This window comes from Rhinopithecus roxellana, chromosome 12 (genome assembly GCF_007565055.1).
Source record: "Rhinopithecus roxellana isolate Shanxi Qingling chromosome 12, ASM756505v1, whole genome shotgun sequence".
NCBI classification, from domain to species: Eukaryota; Metazoa; Chordata; class Mammalia; order Primates; family Cercopithecidae; genus Rhinopithecus; species Rhinopithecus roxellana.
In genome coordinates this window covers 130387532-130405744 of record NC_044560.1, presented here as the reverse complement: position 1 = coordinate 130405744, position 18213 = coordinate 130387532, and the positions used below count along the sequence as shown (strand labels likewise).

The window sequence follows — 18213 nt, the reverse complement described above, 5'->3', positions numbered from 1 at the left end:
CAGCTCACTGCAGCCTTGACTTCCCAGGTTCATGCGATCCTCCCACCTCAGTCTACCACGTAGCTGGGACCACAGGTCCGCACCACCATGCCTGGCCAATTTTTTGTAGAGATGTGCTCTCCCTATGTTGCCCACGCTGGTCTCAATTTCCTGAGTTCAAGCGATCCTCCTGCCTCGGTCTCCCAAAGTGCTGGGATTACAGGCGTGAGCCACCACGCCCGGCCATATGCTTCCATTTTTATGAAATGTCCAGAATAGGCAAATCCATACAGACAGAAAGTAGGTTAGTGGTTGCTTAGGGCTGGGAGTGTGGGGGAGGAGGGGGCGGGTGACAGCTGAGCGATGTGGGGTTTCTTTTTGGAGGTGATGAAAATGCTCTAAAATTGACTATGTGGATGACTGCCTATATCTGCAAATATACTAAAACTATTATACACTTAGAGGGACGAGCTACGGTATGTTAATTATATCTTAATAAAGTTATTCTAAAAGCTCTGAGTCAACTCCTGTGTCTCTTTGGCTCAGAAGCCCCTGGAGGCTTGTGTGCTCCTCAGAGTCACAGCCAAGTCCTCTCCATGCCCGTGAGGTCTGACAGGATCTAGCCATCACCCACCACTCCCACCACGCTCCCTGGCTCCCAGCCCCTCTGCACTGGCTGGCTGGCTGGCTGGCGTTCAGATGTGCCAGCACACTCCCGCCTCTGTGCCTTTGCACAGGCTGTGCCTGCTACCCAAGTGCTCTTCCCCCAGACACCTGAAGGGCTCCCTCCCTCAGCACCACAACCACTATGATTACCTCCTCATGCCTTTGTTATTGCCTGTCTTCTGGAGCCAGAGCGTAAGTCCCAGAGAGTGGGGGACTTCACCATTTCACTCACTACTGTGTATACACCCAGCACCCAAAACAGCGCCTAACATGTGGTGGCTGCTCAAAAAATGTATACTGAATGGGCCAGGCATGGTGGCTTATGCCTGTAATCCCAGGACTTTGGGAGGCCGAGGTGGGTGGATCACTTGAGGTCAGGGGTTCAAGACCAGCCTGGCCAACATGGTGAAACCCCATCAATACTAAAAATACAAAAATTAGCTGGGCGTGGTGGTGCACGCCTCTAATTCCAGCTACTTGGGAGGCTGAGATACAAGAATCACTTGAACCCAGAGGCAGAGGTTGCAGTGAGCTGAGATCACACCACTGCATTCCAGCCTGGGCGACAGACCGAGACTCCGTCTCAAAAAAAAGTTTGCTGAGGCCGGGCGCGGTGGCTCACGCCTGTAATCCCAGCACTTTGGGAGGCTGAGGCGGGCAGATCACGAGGTCAGGAGATTGAGACCATCCTGGCTAACACAGTGAAACCCCATCTCTACTAAAAATACAAAAAATTAGCCGGGCATGGTGGCGGGCGCCTGTAGTCCCAGCTACTTGGGAGGCTGAGGCAGGAGAATGGTGTGAACCTGGGGGGTGGAGCTTGCAGTAAGCCAAGATCGCACCACTGCACTGCAGCCTGGGCAACAGAGTGAGACTCTGTCTCCAAAAAAAAAAAAGTTTGTTGAATAATTGAAAGTTGCTGCTCTGCCCCAAGAGGTCTCCCGCTTGTTCCCACTCTCTGCTGTAGGAAAACTTTTTTTCTTTTTTGAGTCAGGGTCTTGCTCTGTCACCCAGGCTGGAGCGCAGTGCATGATGTAGGCTCTCTGCAGCCCCAACCTCCCCGGCTCAGGCAATCCTCCTGCCTCAGACTCCCAAATCGCTGAGCTCACGGGCACATACCACCACACCTGGCTAATTAAAAAAAAAAAAAAATTCATACAGATGGGGTTTTGCCATCTTGCCCAGGCTGGTCTCAAACTCCTGGCCTCAAGTGATCCTCCTGCCTCAGCCTCCTAAAGTGCTGGTGTTAGAGATGTAAGCCACCACGCTCGGCCTGCAGGAAGATCTTGATTCCTCAGCGTCTCACTCCAACAGAGATCTGGCTCCTACTCTCAGGTTCTCCCTGTTCCTCTCCCCACCAGGTAGGTATTATCATTACCATTTTACAGATGGGAAAATCAAGGCTCTATGACACCTCTTTACAGGCATCATAGGGAGCCTGAGGTCCAGGTTGGCTCTCCCGGAAAGCCCAGAGTACCTGGTATTTGTTGGTGGAATTGAAGGGAATCTCAGCCACTTTCTTGTTGCGTTCACGCATCAGCTTCACGGAGCCAGAGGACAGCTCGATGCACTTGAGCAGGGCAGATTCAGAGGCATCCCCGGCCACATCCCTCTGCAGGGAGAGAGAGTTGTCAGAGCAGGGGCAGTGGAGGGGAGGACACAGGCGGGGCCCAGGTGAGGCCAGCAGCTGAACCCACCTTGAGCACAGGAATGTTGTCCTGACCACCCTTGAAGACGGCGCGATTGCAGAGCCCGGCGATGTGGGACAGGGCCACCCAGGTGTGTGAGCTCTTGTCAAATGAGGTCCCTGGGGGAGGCACATGTGAGGGCCATGGGCTCCTGGAGCCAGGCGCCCATGGTCCTCACCTGGGGCCTGCGCTCACCTGACTGGTCCTCAGTGGTGTCAGCCTCATGGATCTGGTTGTCAAACCACATGTGGGCGACTGTCATGCGGTTCTGAGTGAGGGTCCCTGTCTTGTCCGAGCAGATGGTGGACGTGGAGCCCAGGGTTTCTACAGCCTCCAGGTTCTTCACCAGGCAGTTCTTCCGGGCCATGCGCTTGGCAGTCAGCGTCAGACACACCTGGAGGACGAGCAAGGGCAGGCAAGTTACAGGGACAAGCCCGGCGGGCAGGGTTGGATGAATGACACAAGGGCCATAGCCCAGCTGCCCGGCCCCTGGAGAATCTTGAAGGCCTGGAAAAGAACAAGGCAGCAACGCCACCCTCAAGTTCAGACCAACAGAAACAGGGCAGAGATATCCAAAGACAGGGACTAGAATGCTCATAGCAGCCACATGCATAATAGTGCAAAATGGCCAGGTGCAGTGACTCACGCCTGTAATCCCAGCACTTTGGGAGGCCGAGGCGCAAGGATTGTGTGAGCCCAGGAGTTTAAGACTAGCCTGGGCAACACAGTGAGACCTCAACTCTAGAGATTTTTTGTTTTTTCAATTAGCCAGGCATGGCGGCACGCACCAGTAGTCTTAGCTACTTGGGAAGCTGAGGCAGGAGGATCGTTTGAGCCCAGGAGTTCAAGGCTGCAGTAAGCTACGATGGCACCACTACACTCCAGCCTGGGCAACAGAGTGAGACTCTGTCTTAAAATATTGTCCAGTCCAGACACGGTGGCTCACGCCTGTAATCCCAGCACTTTGGGAGACCAAGGTAGGCACATCACTTTAGATCAGGAGTTTGAGACCAGCCTGGCTAACATGGTGAAACCCCGTCCCTACTAAAAATACAAAAGTTAGCCGGGCATGGTGGTGAACACCTGTAATCCCAGCTACTTTGGAAGCTGAGGCACGAGAATCCCTTGAATCCAGGAGGCAGAGGTTGCAGTGATCCGAGATCGTGACACTACACACCAGCCTGGGCAATAGAGTGAGACTCTGACTCAAAAAAAAAAAAAAAAAAGGCCGGGCGCGGTGTCTCAAGCCTGTAATCCCAGCACTTTGGGAGGCCGAGACGGGCGGATCATGAGGTCAGGAGATCGAGACCATCCTGGCTAACACGGTAAAACCCCGTCTCTACTAAAAATACAAAAAAATAGCCAGGCGAGGTGGCGGGCGCCTGTAGTCCCAGCTACTCGGGAGGCTGAGGCAGGAGAATGGCATAAACCCGGGAGGTGGAGCTTGCAGTGAGCTGAGATCCGGCCACTGCACTCCACCCTGGGTGACAGAGCGAGACTCCGTCTCAAAAAAAAAAAAAAAAAAAAAAAAATTGTCCAAAACTGCAAACAACTCAGATGTCCACTAACAGCAGAAAAGATAAATTGTGGACAATGGAATGCTATACATTGATAAAAACAAATACATTACTGCTGCCTGCACCCGCATGGGTGAAGGTCAAAAACATGTTCAGCCAAAAAGGGCCAGAAATGAGTTCATACTGAATTATTCCGTTAATACGAAGTTTCAACAGAGGCAAAGTTAATCTATGCTGTTAGCAGCCAGATTAGGGGTTACCCTTGGCTGCGGGGGCAGTGGCTAAATAAGGTCTTGAGAGGGCTTCAGGGAGATGCAATCTCGATGCAGCTGACGTGATTGTGTTCAGTTTGCCCCAAATCATCAGACTATATGTTCACAATATGCTTAATCCGTTGCGTATAAAAGTCCCTTTGACATAAGGTAGCATTCAACATAGCTAATACAGAAAACGGTAAACTTGTTTTTTTTGTTGTTTTGTTTTGTTTTTGTTTTTGCTTTTTTAAAGACACAGTCTCGCTCTGTCGGCCGGGCTGGAGTGCAGTGGCTCAGTCTCAGTTCACTGCGAACTCCGCCTCCCAGGTTCAAACGATTCTCGTGCCTCAGCCTCCTCAGTAGCTGGGATCACAGGCATCCACCACCACGCCTGGCTAATTTTTGTATTTTTAGTAGAGATGGGGTTTTGTCATGTTGGCCAGGCTGGTCTTGAACTCCTCATCTCAAGTGATCCACCCACCTCGGATTCCCAAAGTGCCGGGATTACAGGCGTGAGCCACTCTGCCTGGCCCTGATATGTAAAACTTTGCATAAAACATTAAGTCAAAGAATGAAAGAGGAAAATGATACTTTCAGGATAGTCCCTGGCATGCACCTTGAAGACAGCATTTAGTCAATATGCTCACAGCTGTCAGGAGGACCTCACAGAGAATGGACTTCTGGGGTGAAGCAGGCAGCAAAGCAGCCAGAGGAAAACTTTTTTTTTTTTTTTTGAGACGGAGTCTCGCTCTGCCACCCAGGCTGGAGTGCAGTGGCCGGATCTCGGCTCACTGCAAGCTCCGCCTCCCGGGTTTAAGCCATTCTCCTGCCTCAGCCTCCCGAGTAGCTGGGACTACAGGCGCCCGCCACCTCGCCCGGCTAGTTTTTTTTTTTTTTTTTTTTTTTTTTTTTTTTTTTGTATTTTTAGTAGAGACGGGGTTTCACCGTGTTCGCCAGGATGGTCTCGATCTCCTGACCTCGTGATCCGCCCGTCTCGGCCTCCCAAAGTGCTGGGATTACAGGCTTGAGCCACCGCGCCCGGCCCAGAGGAAAACTTTTAAATTATTAGTATTAGTATTAGTATGACAAACAAGCTGGAGCGCAGTAGTGCAATCATGGCTCACTACAGCCTCAACCTCCTGGGTCAGCCTCCCGAGTAGCTGGGACTACAGGCATGTACCAACACGCCTGGCTAATTTTTAAATTTTATTTTATTTTATTTTATTTTTTTTGAGACAATCTGGCTCTTGTCATCCAGGCTGGAGTACAGTGGCATGATCTTGGCTCACTGCAACCTCTGCCTCCTGGATTCAAGCTATTCTCCTGCCTTAGTCTCCTGAGTAGCTGGGATTACAGGCACCTGCCACCAAGCCCGGCTAATTTTTTTTTCTTTTTTTTCTTTTTTTGAGACGGAGCCTTGCTCTGTCACCCAGGCTGGAGTGCAGTGGCACGATCTCGGCCCACTGCAAGCTCCACCTCCTGGATTCATGCCATTCTCCTGACTCAGCCTCCCAAGTAGCTGGGACTACAGGTGCCCGCCACCACGCCCGGCTAATTTTTTTGTATTTTTAGTAGAGATGGAGTTTCACTGTGTTAGCCAGGATGGTCTCGATCTCCTGACCTTGTGATCTGCCCGCCTCAGCCTCCGAAAGTGCTGGGATTACAAGTGTGAGCCACCAGGGTTGGCTAGGCCCAGCTAATTTTTGTATTTTTAGTAAAGATGGGGTTTTGCCATGTTGGCCAGGCTGGTCTCGAACTCCCGACCTCAGGTGATCCGCCCGCCTCAGCCTCCCAAAGTGCTGGGACTACAGGCGTGAGCCACCGCACCAGCCTTTACATTTTTTTGTAGAGATGGGGTCTCACTCTGTTGTCCCGGCTGGTCTCAAACTCCTGACCTCAAGCAGTCCTCCTGCCTTGCCTGGGCCTCTCAAACTGTTGGGATTACAGGCATGAGCCACTGCACCAGGCTTATTATTTTATTTATTTATTTATTTATTTATTTATTTATTTATTTATTTTTTAAGATGGCATCTCACTTTGTCACCCAGGCTGGAGTGCAATGGCATGATCTCGGCTCACTGCAACCTCCGCCTCCCGGGTTCAAGTGATTCTCCTGCCTCAGCCTCCCAAGTAGCTGAGACTACAGGTGCCAACCACCATGCCCAGCTAATTTTTATATTTTTAATAGACACAGGGTTTCACCATGTTGGCCAGGATGGTCTTGATCTCTTGACCTTGTGATCTTCCCGCCTCGGCCTCCCAAAGTGCTGGGATTACAGGCGTGAGCCACTGTGCCCGGCCTATTTTATGTATTTTATATTTATTTATTTATTTTTGAGATGGAGTTTCACTCTTGTTGCATAGGCTGGAGTGCAATGGCACGATCTCGGTTGACTGCAACCTCCGCCTCCTGGGATCAAATGATTCTCCTGCCTCAGCCTCCCGAGTAGCTGGGATTACAGGCATGCACCACCACGCCCAGCTAATTTTGTATTTTCAGTAGAGACAGGGTTTCACCATGTTGGCCAGGCTGGTCTTGAACTCCTGACCTTAGGTGATCTGCCTGCCTCGGCCTCCCAAAGTGCTGGGATTACAGCGTGAGCCACTGTGCCCAGCCTCATTATTTTATTTTATTTATTTATTTATTCATTTTTATTTATTTATTTATTTATTTTTTGAGATGGAGTCTCGCTCTGTGGCCCAGGCTGGAGTGCAGTGGTATGATCTCGGCTCACTGCGAGCTCCGCCTCCCGGGTTCACACCATTCTCCTGCCTCAAGCCTCCCGAGAGCTGGAACTACAGGCGCCCGCCACCACGCCCAGCTAATTTTTTCTTTTTCTTTTTTTTTTTTTTTGAGGCAGAGTCTCGCTCTGTCGCCCGGACTGGAGTGCAGTGGCCGGATCTCAGCTCACTGCAAGCTCCACCTCCCGGGTTGACGCCATTCTCCTGCCTCAGCCTCCCGAGTAGCTGGGACTACAGGCGCCCGCCACCTCGCCCGGCTAGTTTTTGTATTTTTAGTAGAGACGGGGTTTCGCCGTGTTAGCCAGGATGGTCTCGATCTCCTGACCTCGTGATCCGCCCGTCTCGGCCTCCCAAAGTGCTGGGATTACAGGCTTGAGCCACCGCGCCCGGCCCATTTTGTAAGTAAACTTAACAAGCGATAGGATTGTTGGCTCTTTATGGCTTGCCAGTGTTTCTCCAGATTTTTGTTTGTTTCTTTATTTGCTTTGTTAATGAGGCCCTCTGAGTCAGGCCCAGGTTGTCTTTCACAAGAACACTGTGATCCAGGCCCCCAGCCCCTTCTTTCCCAGCCTCACCTCTCCTAGACACATGGGTCCAGGCCTCCAGCCCCTCCTCCCTCAGACTCAGGGGCCCAGGCCCCCAGCCCCTTCTTTCCCAGCCTCACCTCCCCTAGACACAGGGGTCCAGGCCTCCAGCCCCTCCTCCCTCAGACTCAGGGGCCCAGGCCCCCAGGCCCTCCCCGCCCAGACGCAGGAGCCCGGCCTTACAGTGACAGTGGCCAGCAGACCCTCTGGGACATTGGCCACGATGATGCCGATGAGGAAGATCACAGCCTCGAGCCAGGTGTATCCGAGAATGAGGGAGAGGATGAAGAAGGAAACGCCCAGGAAGACAGCCACACCAGTGATGAGCTGGATGAAGTGCTCAATCTCGATGGCGATGGGCGTCTTGCCCACCTCCAGCCCTGAGGCCAGGGTGGCAATGCGGCCCATGACAGTACGGTCGCCAGTGGCCACCACCACGCCCCGAGCCGTGCCTGCAGGCCAGAGGGGTTAGGCTGAGGTGGGGTGGCTCAGGGAGGTTCCAGAGGCCCTGACCCCTTGGGACACGTCCCTGTGTCTGCCCCAGCTGTGTGTCTTCTCTGCACCAGCCTCACCTTCCACACAGTTGGTGGAGAAGAAGGTGATGTTCCGAGTCTCCAAGGGATTGTCGTGTGTGCAGTCGGGAGAGCGAGTCTGGGGCTCGGATTCGCCAGTCAGGGAGGAGTTGTCCACCTAGGGGTAGGTGCAACAGAGACGGGGTTCAGTCCAGGGCCTGGGACAGGAGGGTGTTTGTGCAGAGGGCTTGGGGCTGAAGGCTGTGTGCCTGGAGATCAAAGCTAGAAGCCTGGGTGCCCAGTGGGCAAGTGGTGTGTGGGAGGCCAGAGGCTGGAATCTTGAAGGTGGGGAGGACACAGGGCTGCTGGCCAAGGTCTGGGGTCCCTAAGGATCTCCAAAGGGTGAGGGCTAGGCCTGGACTCCTGACTCTTGGGTAAGGAGGGGTCCCAGGGTCTAAACTCCTAGGTCTGAAGGAGGAGGGCCTGGGGGCCCGGACCCCTGGGTCTGAGGGAGGAGGGGTTGGGGCCTGGACTCTTGGGTCTGAGGGAGGAGGGGTTGGGGCCTGGGCTCCTGGGTCTGAGGGAGGAGGGGCTGGGCATGGACTTCTGAGTCTGAGGGAGAAGGGGCTAGGTCTGGACCCCTGGGTCTGAGGGAGGAGGGGTTGGGGCCTGGGCACCTGGGTCTGAGGGAGGAGGGGCTGGGCATGGACTCCGGGGCAGCCTGAGGGAGGGTAAAGCCCGGTCCCAGGCCCAGGCCCAGGCCCACCTTGCAGCCGTGGGCTGAGATGATCCGCAGGTCAGCTGGCACTCGGTCTCCGCCCTTGATCTCCACCAGGTCCCCGACCACCACCTCCTCAGCGTTCACCTGCATCTTCTCACCTTCCCGGATCACCAGGGCTTGCTGGGGTGGGATGGAGTAATGTGACCTCCAAGATTCCCTCTGCCTGGGGGTCATTGGGCCCAGCCCCCAGCCCATACACTAACACCCCTGTCTGACCCCTTGCCGGGCACCCTTCACCTGTGGCACCATGTTCTTGAAGGACTCCATGATCTTGGAGCTCTTGGCCTCCTGGTAGTATGAGAAGCAGCCAGTGATGATCACCACGGCCGCCAGCACGATGCCCAGGTACAGCTGTGGGGAGATGTGGGGATGTTGATCAGGGGCCGCCCAAGCCGCTCCCCACCAGTCCCTGCACGCCTGGGAAGGGAGCTTTGTGTCAATGGGGGTCTGTATTTGTGTGTCTGACCCCAGATTGGTTATGAGGGTTGGTGTGTCTGAGTCTCCCCTGTCTGTGCTTGAGTCCCTCTTTCTGTAATGGTTGTGTCTGAATCTAAGGGTCTGTCGATTTTTTTTTTTTTTTTTTTTTGAGACAGAGTCTCGCTCTGTCACCCAGGCTGGAGTGCAGTGGCATGATCTCGGCTCACTACAAGCTCCTCTTCCTAGTTCAAGCGATCCTCCTGCCTCAACCCCCTGAGTAGCTGGGACTACAGGCGTATACCAACACACCCGACTAATTTTTTGTATTTTTAGTAGAGATGGGGTTTCACCACATTGGCTAGGATAGTCTTGATCTCCTGACCTTGGGATCCACCGCCTTGGCCTCCAAAAGTGCTGGGATTACAGGCATGAGCCACCGTTCCTGGCCTTTTTTTTTTTTTTTTTTTGAGACAGGTCTCGCTCTGCTACCTAGCCTAGAGTACAGTGGCTCAATCTCAGCTCACTGTAGGCTCAACCTCCCCAGATTCAAGCAATCCTCCCACCTCAGCCTCCAGAATAGCTAGCACTACAGGTGTGCACCACCAGGCCTGTTTTTTTGTATTTTTTTGTATTTTTTTAGAGATTGGGTCTGTCTGGGAAACTCAGGTTTCTGGAACTCCTGGCCTCAAGTAAGCCTCCTGCCTCGGCCTCCCAAGGAGCTGGGGTGACAGGCGTGAGCCACCACGCCCGACTTGTCCATCTATTTTGTGTGTGTGTCTGTCCTCCTGCACATGTTAAAGAGTCTAGGATACGGCTGTCTGTCCGTGTGTCTGTATGACTGGCTGCATGCCTGACTTTACATTCTATAAGGCAGCTTCTTTGGTTCTCTGTGTGTGGGTCTCTGTCTCTGTGTCTCCAGCTTTGCCTCTCTGTGAGAGCTTATGTCTGAGATTGTTTAGATTTGAATATCTAAGGACACTGTCTGTGCCTGACTCTCACATCTCTCAGTCACCAGGTTATGCCTGCATTGCTGTGTGTGTGTGTTTGAGTTTCTCTGTCAATGTATGTCTGAGTCTGTGTCTGTGTTTCTGAATTAGGTGGCCATGTTTGAATCCATATCCTGGTGTGGTGTCTGTGTTGACCCTCCACAGGCATGCATGTGTGTGCACCTAAGCAGGTGAGCATCTCTGTGTGGCTGGTGTGTGGGTCTGTGTTACGTGCATGGGATCTGAGGCTGCATCTCGAATGTGTCCTTGTGTTATGGGGATGGGCCCTGATGTATCAGCAGCAGGGTGTGCCTGGATCTCTATGTGATACTCTGGGTACCTGTCAGGCCATGACCACCTGCTGGTGTCTGTTCTCAAGGCCACTGAGGTCACACAGCCTTAGGACATAGCCCTGGGTCACACGTCCTGCTGCGGGGCCTTGGACAAGTTACCTGGCTTTTCTGAGCCTCAGTTTGCCTTGTATTTGATCTGGTTCTCCTGCTGGGTGATTGTGAGTTAGATGGGAAAAAGGGAGAGAGTGGGCTGTGAAAAGCCTGAGGGATGGGAAGAAGTTGGGGGGTGGTATCCATAAATAAATGTGTAGGGCCTTGCGTAGGGCAGGGTCCAGGCACTCACGTTGTCACCAGAGGGGTCGTCCTCGGTGCCCGCCTGGATACCGTAGGCCAGGAAGCAGAGGATGGCCCCAATCCACAGCAGGATGGAGAAGCCCCCGAAGAGCTGCCGGCAAAACTTGACCCACTCTGGGGTGGTAGGCGGTGGCGTGAGTGCGTTCGGCCCGTCCCGGGCCAGGATCTCCTGGGCTTTGCTGTGGGTCAAACCCTGAGGGACAGAGGACTCACATAGAACCCTCCCTGGGCAACCCTGGCACCCCAGACCTTCACCAGACCCCCAGAACTTAAGACACCAGCCCCAGCCCCTCCTCCCTCAGACCCAGGAATCCAGGCCCCTAGCCCCTCCTCCCTCAGACCCAGGAGTCCAGACTCCCACCCTGCCTCCCTCAGACCCAGGACTCCAGGTCCCCAGCCCCTCCTCCCTCAGTTCCAGGGGTCCAGGCCCCAGTCCCTCCTCCCTCAGTTCCAGGAGTCCAGGTCCCAGCTCCTCCTCCCTTAGACCCAGGGATCTAGACCACAGCCCCTCCTCCCTCAGATCCAGGGATCCCAGCCCCTAGCCCCTCCTCCCTCAGACCCAGGGGTCCCGGCCCCCAGCCCCTCCTCCCTCAGATCCAGTGGTGCAGACTCCAGCCCCACCTCCTTCAGACCCAGGAGTCCCAGCCCCCAGCTCCTCCTCCCTAGTTCCCATGCTCCCAGCCCGCAGCCTGGCCGCACCTGCACACAGTCTGTGTTGTATTTCCGGCAGACCTCTTCCACTGACATCTTGTGCTCTGTCTGAGGAACAGGAGTTTGGGGAAGACGATGAGTGCCTAGGCCAGCCAGGAACTGGTGAGGCTCTCTGGGAGGGTGTGCGGGCAGAGGGCAAGGCTTACCATAGCCACTTCCTTCTTGAGGTCATCCAGGTCCCGGCGCTCCTTGCCCTTGTTCTTCTTGGGCGAGTCCTTGTCATCTTTCTTGTCCTGCGAGGTGGCGATACGATAGCTGTCAGAGTCACCAGACTGCGGGCGAGAAGGGGTTCCAGGGGGACACCGGCCCTCCGTGCCCTGGCTATCCTCCTGGCCGGTACCCCTGCATCTCTGGGTGGGGGTCTCTGCCTCTCGGAGTCTCCCTGTGTCTCCCGGCACCTCTGGATGACTTCACCTCCTTTCTGCCTCTGGTGACTCTCAGGCCTCGGTGAGTCTCATCTGCTCCGATCGGCTTCCCTGTCTCTGGTTCTGTGTGTCTCTGAGTCTCTGTCCCTAAAGGTCCCTGTCTGGCTTCTGCCTATGTTTCTGTCTCTCTCTGTTTCCGTGCCCATCTTTGCGGGTCTCTCCCCTTCTGTGTTCTGTGTCTATGTGACTTTGTTTTTGTTTTTTGAAACAGTGTGTCACTCTGATGCCCAGGCTGGAGTGCAGCGATCACAGCTCATTGCAGCCTCGACTTCTGAGGCTCAGTGATCCTCCTACCTCCGCCTCCTGTGCAGTTGGGACTACAGGTGTGTGCTAATTTTTAATTTTTTTCTAGAGATGGGGTCTCACTATGCTGCCCAGGCGGGTCTCTAACTCCTGGACTCAAGCGATCCTCCTGCTTTAGCCTCCCAAAGTGTTGGAATTACAGGCGTGAGCCACCGTGCCCCGCCTCTATGTGACATTTTAACTGCTTCTGTCTCTTCTTCCCTCTCCCTGGCCCTGTCCAATCTTCCTACATATCTGTCTTTTCTATGTCTCCATCTGTATCTCTCTCTATCTCTTTCTCCTCTGTCTGTCTCCCTTGATGTGTCTCTCCAGGTCTGTTTGTGGCTCTTGATCTTATTGTTTTGTTTCATCATCTCTCTGTCTCCTATCTCTTTATCTCTCCATCTCTGTATCTCTATCTCTGCAAGGCTGTTTCTCTCCCTCGATAGCTCTCTCTCTCTCTATCACTGTGATCTCTTTATGTTGTCTCTGTCATTCTCTATCCTGATCGCAGTCTCTGGGTCTCTCTGCATATGTCTTTCTATGATTTTGTCTCTCTCTGATCTCTGGTTCTTTCTCTATGTCTTGCATGATGTCTGTCTCCATCTCTTGGCTGTCTCTCCCCAGGTCTGGCTGAGTTTCTCTCTCTCTGGGTTCTTATTTCCCTCTGAGTTGGCGTTTCAAGGATCAGTACTTTCTGTCTTTTTCCACCTTTCGGTCTGTCTCCCTCTGTCATTGTGTCTCTACTTCATCTCTCAAGCTGTCTCCTCTGGGACGCTCACATCTCTCCCTACCTGTCTCTTTTCCTGTTTCAACCTCTCTGTTTCTCTGATATCTCTCTCTGGGATCTTCCTATCTCTGTCTCTCTCCCACTCTCTCTGGGATCTCCTCTCTATCTCTGAATCTCTCCTCTCTCACTATCACTAAGATCTCTTCTCTCTCTCTCTCTCTCTGTCTCTCTTTGGAATTTTCCTTTCTGTCTCTCTCGAATCTTCTGTCCCCCTCCTTCCCCATATATCTCTCATTCTTTTTCTCTCTCTCACTGTCTCATCCTGGAATTTTCCTCTCTATCTCTGTCTCTTTCTCCCACTGTCTCTCCCTCTGGGATCTCCTCAATACCTCTCTCTCTTAATGTCTCTCTCTGAGACCTTCCCCTCTCTCTCTCTCTCTCCATATACATATATATATATATGTGGGGATCCCCATATATATATGGAGATCATATATATATATGGGATCTTCCTCTCTCTTTCTGTCTCTTTCTCTCACTTTCTCTCTGGGATCTTATTCTCTATTTCTGCCTCTCTGAGATCTCCTCTCTCTGTCTCTGGGATCTGCCTTTCTATCTCTGTCTGTCTATGTATCTCTGTCTCTGTCTCTCTGACTGTCTCCCTCTGGGACCTTCCTCTATCTCTGTCTCTGTCTCCCTGTCTCTGTCTCTCTCTGGGATCTTCCATGTGTGGGGCCCATGGAGCGTCCTTAACAGAGGCTGGGCATGGCCAGGTCCCTGGAGGACACAGCAGGAGAGCGAGAGGCAGAAGCCTTAGTCCTGGCTTGAACTGCGCATGGTGTGAGTGCCTGAAGTTCCAGTTTGGGAGCCTGGGCGGATGGGGAGGGCAGTGTCTGAGGCTGGTGGGAGGGGTGGGGCGAGGCTGGGTGCTGCGAGGGCTGCTGACAGGTCCTGCAGGCCCAGGGCCAAGCTGGGATCCGAGGCTCAGCGCGGCTCAGCACTAATCTCCTCGTGACCTTGCAGAGGGCCTGAGCTGCCTGCTGTCTGCCCCCAGACCCAGACGCTGAGTTGGAGGGTGGGGGTGTGCAGGGAGGGGCAGCAGGCTGGAGATCTGGGAGCCTCAAGAAGGGGTGCAGGGGGTGGGAGGGAGGCTTGGCCCTACGCCAGCCCTGCAGCAGCACTGCGTCTCAGACGCAGAGGCACAGAGGCTTGGGAGACGGGGAGACCATCTTTCATACTCCCCTGCAGTGCCAGGGGTGGTCTCAGCTTTCCCTGACAGGGTAGACCCGGGGATGGAGAGACATGGAGAGACGGAGAGTTGTGGAGCTACAGAAGCCTGGGGTCAAGTCCTGTGCAGGAGGCCAGGAGAGGGGTGAGATGGCAGTCAGGAGAGAGAGAGGGAGAAAATCAGCTGCCCACCCAGAAACCTTAGTGAAGGCTGGGAGCTGATGCTTGGGGCCCCATAAAAGCTAAGGGCAGGGCCGGACTCTCAGATCCTGAGAGAGGCGGGGTCCTGGACCCCTGGGTCTGAGGGAGGAGGGGCAGGGACCTGGACTCCTGGTCTGAGGGAGGACGGTTCTGGGGGCCTGGACTGCTGGTCTGAGGGAGGAAGGGCTGGGGCCTGGACTCCTGGGTCTGAGGGAGGAGTGGCTGGGCCTGGACTCCTGGTCTGAGGGAGGAGGGATCTGGGGGCCTGGACTCCTGGTCTGAGGGAGGAGGGGCTGGGGGCCTGGAATCCTAGGTCTGAGGGAGGAAGGTCTGGGGGCCTGGAATCCTGGGTCTGAGGGAGGAGGGGCTGGGGCCTAGACTCCTGGGTCTGAGGAGGGGCTAGGCCTGGACTCCAGGGTCTGAGGGAGGAGGGGATGGGCCTGGACTCCTGGTCGGAGGGAGGAGGGATCTGGGGGCCTGGACTTCTGGTCTGAGGGAGGAGGGTCTGGGGGCCTGGACTCCTGGGTCTGAGGGAGGAAGGGCTGGGGGCCTGGAATCCTGGGTCTGAGGGAGGAGGGGCTGGGGCCTGGACTCCTGGGTCTGAGGGAGGAGGGGATGGGCCTGGACTCCTGGTCGGAGGGAGGAGGGGTCTGCGGGCCTGGACTCCTGGTCTGAGGGAGGAGCGGCTGGGAGCCTGGACTCCAGGTCTGAGGGAGGAGGGGCTGGGGGCCTGGACTCCTGGGTCTGAGGGAGGAGGGGCCGGGGGCCTGGACTCCTGGGTCTGAGGGAGGAGGGGCTGGGCCTGGACCTCTGGGTCTGAGAGAGGAGGGTCTGGGGGCCTGGACTCCTGGTCTGAGGGAGGAGGGGCTGGGACCTGGACTCCTGGATCTGGGGGAAGAGGGGCTGGGGCCTGGACTCCTGGTCTGAGGGAGGAGGGTCTGGGGGCCTGGACTCCTGGTCTGAGGGAGGAGGGCCTGGGGGCCTGGACTCCTGAGTCTGAGGGAGGAAGGACTGGGGACGTGGACTCCTGGGTCTGAGGGAAGAGGGGCTGGGGCCTGGACTCCTGGTCTGAGGGAGGAGGGACCGGGAGCCTAGACTCCTGGCTCACCCTGGCCCTGGCCCTGGCCTTGGCTCCTGCTCACCCTTGCCATGACCAGACCCCAGCGGGCTCCCATCTGTTGGAGTGCAGAGCTGAGGCTTTCCCAGTCAAGGCAGGGGGCCCAGATGGGCACGCTGTGGGGCGGGAGCACCTCCAAGTGTGGGGGCCATGCCTGTCTCGCTGTGGCCGCCTCTGCAGCTCCTTGCCATTTTCCATGCTGTCCGCCTCTCCCTGATCTGGCGCCAGCTTCCGCAGCCTCTCTGCGCCTGGGCCGGCCTCCCCTCCCCCTCGCAGGGGACCTGGCCCACATCTCTGGCTGTCTCTCCCTTGACCTCCCCCTTTGCCCTCTGCCTCTTCTTCCTTTCCCTCAGACTGACTGTGGTTGCCGCTAGATAGGAAATATCTGTCCTTGTGTCTCTTTCTCTGAGCCTCAGTTTCTCATTTTCTCTCTCAATGTCTCTCCATGTGTCTCAGACATGTCTCTCTGCTTGTCTCTGTCTCTTTCTCTCTATGTCCATGTCTCTTTCTCTGTCTCTTTCAGAGCATCTCTGTCTTTCCATGTGTCTCTGTCTTTCCTTCCCATGTCTAAACTGCCTTCATTTCTCTTCTCGTCCCCACTCCTTTTCCTAAGACCACCCTCCCACCACTTCCTTCTCTAGGGCTTTTAGCATCAGTCTTCTCCCAATCCATCCATAGCTTCCCTCACTCCATCCCACTTACCTGACAGCCATCACTGAATACCCCTTTCTCCCTTCTCTCCCCTAGTCCTGCCCCAACCCAATCCTCCTTCCCAGCCCCTCTGGCCCACCCTGCCCCACCCCACAGAGCTGCACCCCCATCCCCCGCCTCCATCCCTGGGCCCATCAGCCTTTATCCGCCATCTTTCTCCCTAGTCCTCATATTCTCCCTCCACTGGCCTCTCCCGCCCTCTTCATCCCACCTACCTCCACCCACCCACTCCTCTCCTGATTTTCCCTCCCTTCAGTCCCGCCCCAGACACACAGGGAGGAATCCAGGGCTGCAGCAAGGGTCAGGTGGTCAGCCAGGGAGGGAGGCGGCATCTGCTGGAGAGACTCACAGACAGACAAGGACACACGGACACAGAAGCAAGGACACAGCCAGGCATGCACACTCCCCACTACACAGTTGCACACGCACACCCTCATGTGTGCACTCAGTCTCCCCACCTTGGCTCTCCCGTTCCTCTCCTCCTCCCAACCTCCCATGCCTGCTCCTCTACATGAGGGGCTGTACACACACACACACTGCAGCCCCACGCTGCGACACTGCGGAGCCTACACACACACACACACACACACACACACAAACACACACACACTGCGGAGCTCCCCCATCCAGGCCTGGAAGGAAAAAGAGAGGTCATCTGGTGTCCATCCCAAAGCCTGGACCTATCTGCACCCTGCCAGGGAAGCAGGAGGGCCTCAATAACCCCAGACGCACTAACATGAGCTCTCACAGACACACCCAGACGCGATCGCAGACTTTCAGACACTACGGGGCCCACACACTCGCTGCCAGGGCCTGACCGAGCCAGCAGCTCTCATACACACATGCAGCCGTGCACATGCAATCGCACAAGGTCAGGCGGAGATGCTGAGGGCTGGCCCACGACCTCGCGGATCCCCGCACACAAAGCCATGTCAACGTGCGCCACAGACGCCCCGCCGCCCCCTGCGGCCCCGCGCACACATTCGCAGCAGCCCCACGACCACATGCATTGGCCGGGTCAGCCGGCTTCCCGGGTCTTGCAGGCCTGGCCCCAGAGCGCAGGGGTTCCGGCGCCCCCGCCCCCCGCGCACACCCAATGTCACCAGCCCCACAATGTCACACGGAAGCGGCGCCCAGCCGGCCCAGCACCTACCCCCATCTTGGCGGCTCCGCTGGGAGAGAGCCGGGCGGGAGGGGCGGGGGCCTCTGGGAGGGCTCAGGCGCAGGCTTGGGCTGGGGGGCCTCTGCAACGCCCGCGCCTCGGTCGGTGCGCGCGTCCGTTAGTCCGTCCGTTGGTCCCACAGCACAGAGGCTGCGGCGGCCGCCGCCTCCGCCTCCTCATATGCCCGCGTCCACGGGAGGGGGGCGGCGCTGGCCAATCAGGGGCGCCGCCGTGCAGACTGACGGCCCGCGGCCCCACCCCCGGTACTGCAGCTGTCCTCCTCCTGGGCTCCGCAAAGTGGCGGCGCGGCCGCGAAAAAGGATCGCTGCGGGGGTGGGGGGATTCCCGGAGACCCCCGCAATAGAGGACCTGGAGACCCCCTCAATACGGGGTAGGGCCTCCAAGGAGGGGCGCTCAGGGAAAGAGAACCCCGGAAATCCTCTCATTGTGGGGGTGTGCCACCACCGAGAAGGGTACGCTGTGGGGGGGCGGGTGGTGACACGGGGTGGGAGGAAAGCCCGGTGAATCACTGCAGTGTGGCACCAGGGCCCCTGGAGACGGTAGGAGGTGGTGCTGTTCAGGGAGAGGGCCCTGCAGGAGGTGAAGTTGGAGCGGAACACAAGAGACCAAGAAAGGCAATTGAGGAGGGGAGATGGGGGGAGGAGCCCTGAGATTCCTTCACTGTGGGTGCCCCCCTACTCCGCCTGAGCTATCCAATGAGCCACAACCACACAGGGTATACAGGAGACACAACACGGTGGAGGACGGCCCCAGGAGACCCAGAAAATGCCCAGTGTCACAGTTACACAGGACCATCACACTCATAGCCCAGACGCTAGGGACATGCACACACCACAGGGTTGCACTCACATTC

General features: G+C 56.0%; 1 protein-coding gene across 1 annotated transcript in view; it reads right to left on the bottom strand.

Annotated features, from left to right (window-relative positions):
* The window catches only part of ATP1A3 (ATPase Na+/K+ transporting subunit alpha 3), a 29268-nt gene extending 11736 nt beyond the window's left edge, over positions 1-17532 (bottom strand). The window contains exons 1-11 of the mRNA XM_010358994.2: positions 17331-17532; positions 11631-11717; positions 11473-11532; positions 10763-10966; positions 8961-9074; positions 8709-8843; positions 8003-8120; positions 7614-7882; positions 2529-2727; positions 2343-2452; positions 2123-2257 (exon numbers count right to left, since the gene is read on the bottom strand). Of these exons, the coding sequence (XP_010357296.1) occupies positions 2123-2257; positions 2343-2452; positions 2529-2727; positions 7614-7882; positions 8003-8120; positions 8709-8843; positions 8961-9074; positions 10763-10966; positions 11473-11532; positions 11631-11717; positions 17331-17336 (1437 nt within the window). The 5' untranslated portion in view covers positions 17337-17532. The remainder of the gene's footprint in view (positions 1-2122; positions 2258-2342; positions 2453-2528; positions 2728-7613; positions 7883-8002; positions 8121-8708; positions 8844-8960; positions 9075-10762; positions 10967-11472; positions 11533-11630; positions 11718-17330) is intronic.
* Positions 17533-18213: the final 681 nt, after the last annotated feature.